The sequence below is a fragment of the Nyctereutes procyonoides genome, unplaced genomic scaffold (assembly GCF_905146905.1).
Source record: "Nyctereutes procyonoides isolate TBG_1078 unplaced genomic scaffold, NYPRO_anot_genome, whole genome shotgun sequence".
In the NCBI taxonomy this organism is placed as follows: Eukaryota; Metazoa; Chordata; class Mammalia; order Carnivora; family Canidae; genus Nyctereutes; species Nyctereutes procyonoides.
The window spans coordinates 4,577,502-4,585,074 of record NW_026575051.1 but is presented as its reverse complement, the minus strand read 5'-3'; the positions used below and the strand labels follow the sequence as shown (position 1 = coordinate 4,585,074).

The 7,573-nt window shown below is 52.6% G+C and overlaps 1 protein-coding gene across 1 annotated transcript; it reads right to left on the bottom strand.

Annotated features, from left to right (window-relative positions):
* Positions 1–4,447: 4,447 nt before the first annotated feature.
* RPL10A (ribosomal protein L10a) lies at positions 4,448–6,870 on the bottom strand. Its single transcript, XM_055330199.1, has 6 exons — positions 6,767–6,870; positions 6,420–6,494; positions 6,262–6,342; positions 5,773–5,921; positions 4,959–5,131; positions 4,448–4,654 (listed from the first exon to the last, which is right to left on the bottom strand). Exons 1-6 carry the CDS (start codon positions 6,769–6,771, stop codon positions 4,484–4,486), a joined length of 654 nt encoding a protein of 217 aa, XP_055186174.1. The 5' UTR covers positions 6,772–6,870; the 3' UTR covers positions 4,448–4,483.
* Positions 6,871–7,573: the final 703 nt, after the last annotated feature.

The following is a 7,573-nucleotide window of genomic DNA, read 5'->3' as shown; positions in this document are numbered from 1 at the left end:
TCAGCGGTTGAGCGCTTCCCTTTGACTCAGGTGATCTTGGAGACCCGGGATCAAGTCCCACATCAGGCTCCCTGCCTGGAGCCTGCTTCCCTCTCTGCCTCTGCCTCTCTCGCTCTCACTCTTGTGTCTCTCATGAATAAATAAATAAAATCTTAAAAAAAAAAAAAAAAGGCTGAATCCTGTGAGCCCAAAGCCCAGGATCCTCTCCTGGTTGTGGCTCTCCCCTGCCTTAAGGAGGGGCCAAGATGGATGGACCCCAAAGATCGGGACTGTAGTTCTTTCTGCCCCATTTCTGTTCTGACGTTCCCAGGGAAGAGGGAGGAGTGCACCATTGTGAGGTTTCACAGGGCTCTTGATTTCCCCGCATCACAGATGCCCGAGGACGGGCTCCAGAGAGCTGAAGCCTGAATCCTAACTCGGGTGCCACTGAGCTTTAGGCTCATTGCCCCAGAAGCTGGGGCTTGGTTGAACTAGCTTGGCCTTCGTTAGAGGTGGGCTCAGTCGGCCTCCACACCTGTCTTCCGTTTGCTTGCCCTTCTGCGTCCCCTTCCTACCTGCCAGCCCTGGGCTTCTGGAGAGCGGGCACCAGGGCACCAGGGCTCCAGATGCCCCACAGCCCCGCGGGAAGGAGTGAGTCAGCTTTGTCTAATATAGTTGGTTCTTAAGGACCCCCACCCAGTACGTAAGGCTTGATAGAATGAGTGGGTTTTAAAGCCAGGTGATTCAATCAATAATCCAGGAAGGCTCAAGTTCCCAAATTGGGCTTTTTTTTTTTTTTTTAAGATTTTATTTGAGCGAGAGTGCGCACCTGTGCGCAGTCGTGGGGAGGGCAGGGGCAGACCACGTGGAGCCGCGAGCCCAGGGCAGGCTCAACCTCGGACCAGGACAGGAGCCGAAGGCAGATGCTTAACTGACTGAGCCACCCAGGCGCCCCTCAAGTTCCCGAGTATTTCTAAGGCATCCACTACCTTCCCCTAGAGTTTCCAAATCTATTTAAAAATGTTTAATCCTTGGCTCATTTCAAACGGGAGGGCGTGACTAGTTCTGAAGCCACCTTGTTCTCCCCGTTCATTCATCCGCACCTAAAGCCAGCGAGCTAGGCGGGCGGCTCGCTGTGCGCAGCCCGCGGGATTGCCCGCTTACAGCTGCCGTTTGAGTACGAAGTGCCCGGCACCGTGCAAAGCGTGTCATGCTTTGATTTTGGTACTACGGTCTTTCAAGCATCATCCTCTGCGCTTTCAGGTGAGAAAACAGCGTTTAGAGAATAGACTGGCTCCACAGGCTCCCGGGCCTCCTGAATGGGAGAACTGGGATTCAAACTCAGGTGGCGGGAGGGGCCCTGCCCGCAGGCAACCACGTGGCTGGTCTCCTCGCATCCAGTACCCGTGAGGTCAGGAGACACCGCCCCGGAAACCCTTGGCTCCGGCTATTGTCAGGACAGCACGGTTTCTGGTAGGAACAGAAACATCTCCCTGGTCTTCGCTCAGACACCCCCCCCCCCCCGCCCGACGCCCTGAGGATTGGCAGCTAAGATGCAGCTACGACCCATCTTAGCCAACTTGAGGGGGTACTTCAGTTTTAGGCTTCCGCCCCATGGCTCTCAGACCTGCTCTCTTGCTGTACTCAGTGCCTAAGAGCAGGAGGCTGGCAGGTGTATTCACGTTTGTAACCTGCTTACATGCCTCCAGTCATCAAAATATCTGATTTTCTTTAGTAATGTCTTCTGTCTTGTGATTAGGTGCCTCTGCTCTCGTTAAATGTCTTCAGCTCAGATCATGATCCTGAGGTCCTGGAATTGAGCCCTGTGTCAGGTTATTTGCTTCGCAGGAGTCAGCCTCTCCCTCTACCCTTTCCCCAGCTTGTGCTCTCAAGCACTCTCAGAATCTTACAGAACTTAAGAAAATCCCAGATAATTTTTTCCTCCCAGAATTAAGCATGGCCAACATTCTGATAAACTTCCACTTTTACTGTGCCTAAACTTTTTCCTTTCAATAGCACTGGGTCAGGATCCCTGGGTGGCGCAGCGGTTTAGCGCCTGCCTTTGGCCCAGGGCATGATCCTGGATACCCGGGATCGAATCCCACGTCTGGCTCCCGGTGCATGGAGCCTGCTTCTCCCTCTGCCTGTGTCTCTGCCTCTCTCTCTGTCTCTCATGAATAAATAAAATCTTAAAAAAAAATTTTTTTGAGAGTGAGAGAACTAAAGCAGGGAGGAGGGGCAGAGGGAGGAGAAGCAGACTCCCCACTGACCATGGAGCCTGAGCCCAAAGCTGGGATTGAGGCCAGAGCCTAAGGCTGACACACTCAACAAAGTAAAGCCACCCAGGCGCAATAGATCCTAGCTAGTTCTTTTTGTTTTTAAGATTTTTTATTTATTCCTGAGAGACACGGAGAGAGAGGCAGAGACACAGGCAGAGGGAGAAGCGGGAGAAGCAGGCTCCATGCAGGGAGCCTGATGTGGGACTCGATCCCGAGTCTCCAAGATCTGGCCCTGGGCTGAAGGCGGCGCTAAAACCGCTGAGCCACCGGGGCTGCCCCCCTAGCTAGTTCTTATACGCCAACTTTTCCCTTTCCTTGCCCATCTGGAACATTGACAAGCCTAGATATTTTATCACTCATAATACTGTAGTAACAGACCAGAAGGAGCAACTATGCCCAATAACCTTGAGAAACCAAATTCAGGGCTCATCCCAAATTAGATTGTAACTATTTTACCTGTAAGCAAAATTACTAAATTATTAAAAGCTAAAATAGAAAAAAGAAAACCACCCAAGATCTTTGGCAAAAGCCTTGTGTTCTTTGTTCGAGCTTGTTTTGAGGTACATTTTATTTATGCTTTGGATTAGCCTTTTTTTTAAATTTCTTATTTATGATAGTCACACACAGAGAGACAGAGACACAGGCAGAGGGAGATGCAGGCTCCATGCATCGGGAGCCCGACGTGGGATTCGATCCCAGGACTCCAGGATCATGCCCTGGGCCAAAGGCAGGCAGGCACCAAACCGCTGCGCCACCCAGGGATCCCTGGATTAGCCTTTTTAAAATTTATTCATTGGGATCCCCGAGTGGCTCAGCGGTTTAGTGCCGCCTTCTGCCCAGGGTCCTGGGATGGAGTCCCACATTGGGCTCTCCATAGGGAGCCTGCTTCTCCCAGTGTCTCTCATGAATAAATAAAACCTTAAAAACAAAATTAAAAATTTTATTCATGAGAGAGGAGGGAGGCAGACAGAAGGAGAAGCAGGCTCCATGTAGGGAGTCCGATTTAGGACTGGATCCCAGGACTCCAGGATCAAGCCCTGGGCTAAAGGCAATGCTAAACCACTGAGCCACCCAGGTAGCCCTGGATTAGCCTTTTTTTTTTTTTTTTTTTGGATTAGCCTTTTTTAAAGGAGACTCCACCTCAGCCTGGAGCCTGACAAGGGACTCAATCTTACAACCTAAGGTCATGACCTGAGCCAAAACCAAGTGTGAGGTCTGTAGCCTTTCAACTATATTAAAAGATGGAGGAATGAACTTGTCTCAGTCTCTCGGGAATAAAATGAAGTCTTTTTTTTCTTTAAGATTTTATTTTATTCATGAGAGACACAGAGAGAGAGGCAGAGACATAGGCAGAGGGGAAAGCAGGCTCCATACAGAAAGCCTGATGTGGGACTCAATCCCAGGTCTCCAGGATCACACCCCGGGCTGCAGGCGGTGCTAAACCACTGCGCCACCGGGGCTGCCCAAAATGAAGTCTTAAAAACCAAACAAACCTACCAACAGGGAAATGCCTCAGGTCAGGAGGATGGAGGGCCTGGAAGTTTCCACAGCCTAATTCTGCCCCATTTGCTAATAAGCTCCTAGAAAACAGCAGCAGTGAATTCAGCAGCATCGTACAGGTCTCCTACTTGTGCTTCCCCAAACATGAGTAAATCACTACCCTCGATATGGTGTATTTGAGGCCAGACAAGCAAATCAAGTTGTGGATCAATCCTATCTGAACAATCTAGGAACCCAATCTCCATTTGTAACTTTGTGATTCCTACAGACCAAGAGCCCAAATGCACAACTTAGCACAAAAGAAGCCATGGAGTAAGGAGAAGCGGGCCATAGATTAAGCATGCTGTGAAGGACTGAGTCTATGTCTTCCACGTGTGGGTCCTGCCCCTCCTTCCAGGAGTCAGTAGCAGGAGCACAAGACTTGGGAGCACTAGCTCAGATCCTCCTCTCCGGGTTCAGACCAGGTTCAACCCCGGTTAGCAGGTTATCATCAAGTATCCAAGAGACCCAAACTAGAGTTTTACTAGACTACACAGTTCTGAAGGTAGATGGAATGCACTTCCTGGTTTGCAGTATGCAGAACAGGCCCACCCACACTGGGTGCCAGAACCTTCCTTCATCAGTGTATGGCTATGGGATGTCACTGTCAGTTCACAGAGCGCACCCCCCCCCCCATCACAGGCAGACAGTTAACGGTAGCACTAGGATTTTTTTATTAAACGGTCTTAGTAAAGGCGCTGGGGTTTGCCCATTGTGCTCTTGATGTACAAAGCCCGGACGTTCTGCCAATTCTTCTTGAGCAAGGACACCAGGAAATTGACAGCTAAGTGGATGTTGTACACAAGCTCATCGTCCGTCATCTTCACGTGGCCAACAGCCACTGCCAGACATAGCACCTGTGAGAGAGTCCAGTCAAATCAGGCCGGCGGCCAAACGGAAGAGTCAGAGTAGGCACATCTAGAAGCCAAATGACCCATCCCTCCCCACTCCCGATGACCTAGTGAACAGTACCCGGACCCCAGGCCAGGAAAACCACAGGCACGTGCAAAGCTTCAACCCTGCTCAGTGACTGTCACATATCCTACGTATCTGTAGAAATGTGAGCCGGGACTCCCATTCAGAGAACATGGATGAACTTTGGGACTGGTGGTGCCACCATCACCAAAGCTTAATCTCTGCAACCCACTCAGACCTTCTTACCTTCTTCATCTGGAATTTGATGGTGGACTTCACTTCATCCACTTTGGCCACCATGTTCTCATTGTGGGTCAGCAAGGAAGGGAACTTGCCAGCTTTATTCAGGCCTGGACCCAGGATTCGTGGAATCTGCTTGATCAGAGATTCTGAAGCCAAAAAGGCATCATACTTCTTGGCTGGTAAAAAGAAGCCATCGGATGCTCAGGATCTGGGCCCCAAAAGCAACCTCTCAACAGAGTTTTGTCAACCAACCAGCAAAGTAGCCTCTAACCACTTACTGTACTCTCTCCACGTACAACGTCTTTTTAATCCTCTCCTTATTCCAGCTTGTCCCTATCCCCTGGCCTTTTACTGGCCTGACATTCATAGAAAACCTGACTTTGGAAACCCAGGCTGACTGGCTCTCTTCACGTTCCAATAGTAGATGCACATGCTGGTTTAAGACTCCTGGGGTTCAATGCCTGCAACTTTTCTATTACATGAAAAGCGGGGCACCTACTTTCTTTCTGTAAAATGCTTAGACTACTTATGATAAAGATGCGTGGAAAAAAAAAAAAGAACTTTAACTAGAAATCCCAATTCAGAACATAATAGCACCTCACTAGTCGACTTAGGGGAACTTGCCTGTTCAGAAAGACTCCTCAAAGCAAATAATAAAAAGGAACCTTAAAAGATTATGTGACCCCCCCCATAACAGATCCTTTCCATGATTCTGCCCCCCCCCCAATCGTTTTAAAATCCAAATGGCAATGTCACTTTTCTACCACTCCCGTGACAACCGTCTGCCGGAAAACAAAGCCACCCAAGCCACACTCACCCAGCTTCTTGACTAGTTTTTTATTCTTGTTGAGTTTCTTCAGCGCTTCAATGTCCATGTGGGGAATGTCCACTGCCTTGGCCTCATCACAGTGTTGCTGGTCCCCCAAAACACACACAGAGAACTTGGGGCGGGGGGTGGACTTAAGCCTGCGTTTGCGGGGAGGGGAACAGCACCGGTCAGGCCCAGCCCGGAGCTCCAGAGGCAGGCGAAGGGGTCCGGGGCCGCTGCAGTTACAGAGCCTTACCCAGCACGTCCACTTTCACCAACAGCTAGTCTGGCTTCTCAAACTAGCCGGCGGGCTCGGCCAAGGCCTCCCCACGCCTCCCCTCTTATTTTAAGACCCAGGGTGGGGGTCCGTCCAGCCACGGCTGCCCGGGGCAGGGGGTCTGAACTGCCCGGGCGCGTCCGTGCCCGCCCGCCTCAAGCTCCACAGGAGGCCCGGGCGGGAGGGCCCGGGGGGCCGGGTGGGGGCAGAACGGTGCCAACCTGACGGTGCCCGAGAAGCGTTTGTCCTTCTGAGGGTCATAGTTCTTCAGGCTGATCTGCAGCTCCACGGTCTCCAGAAACCTTAGGGAACGCAACAGAATCAGGCCGCCGCCCCTCCACCCGGCGGCCCCGCCCCCACCCCGCCAGGCCCGGCTTACTTCCGGCGCTTGCGCTGGTTCCCGTGCAGGACCTCCCGCACCGCCTCGTACAGGGTGTCGCGGGAGACTTTGCTGCTACAAGACAGAAGCAAGGCGAGCGCTCAGCACCTGGGCGCCCGCATCAACACCCTCCGCGTGGCCGGAACGCCCCCCAAGGGGAATCCGGGCACCACGTCCGGCGACCTAGGTGCGACCGAGATGCAGGCTCCGAGCAAGAGACACCCTTACCAGAAATGCCTCTCGGCGAAGCAGGGGCACGGACCCCCCGATTCGGCCCGCAAGCCTCCCTCCCTACCAAGGTGCCAGTAACCGCGGATGACGGTGGATGGCTCCCCGAGCGCACTCACCTCATGGTAACTCGCGCCGCAGTAACCGGAAAAGAGAGTGCTTCAACTCGCGCGTGCGCTCAAATAAGGCTCTTGTTCTCGCGAGACGCTTTTGTCCGTGGTTTCCCTCCGGAGCGCGGCCGGGTCGCTCAATCTCGGGTCGCGCCGCCTACCATGGCCGCTGGAGGGCGCTGCCGCGCGTAGCACAGCTAGGCTGGCTCCGAGGCGGTCCTGGGCGCCGGTCCTGGGCGCCCCGTGGCACCCGGAGACTGTCCCCAGTGGCGCCCGCTGCTGCCAGGCACGTAAGAGGCTGGCCCTGGGCACCTCACCTGGATGGCCACTGAGAGCATGTAGCTCCCGCCTATTTGTCCCTTCACGCCTTCGCGCGCCTGCTGTCTCAAAAGCAGGCTTTCCCCCGAACCTCTCCCTCATCTTGCTCTGGGGCTCATGCTTTCCGAGCAAATCGTGAGAAGGGAAATGTCATGAAAGTTCTGTCCCGGGCACACTTCCCCTACTCAAAAAACAGCCCTGATAGGGCAGAAGTGAGTGGTGTCACACAGTGCTGCACAGAACATGAATAAATGAACTGGACAACTCTGGCACCTTCCCCTTGCAGAACGGTTCACCAGGAAAGATGCCCCCTGTCACCAAGTAGGGTGAGTGGTGGTGGTGTCTGTTGGTTTTCCACAAATACCCAGAGTTAATAGGAAGGCATACCTGTTTTGTTTTGTTTTTTTAAGATTTTATTTATTTGAGAGAAAGTAAGTGCACACAAGCAGAAGGATGGGGAGGGGGAGAAGCGGACTCCCCACTGAGCAGGAAGCCCAG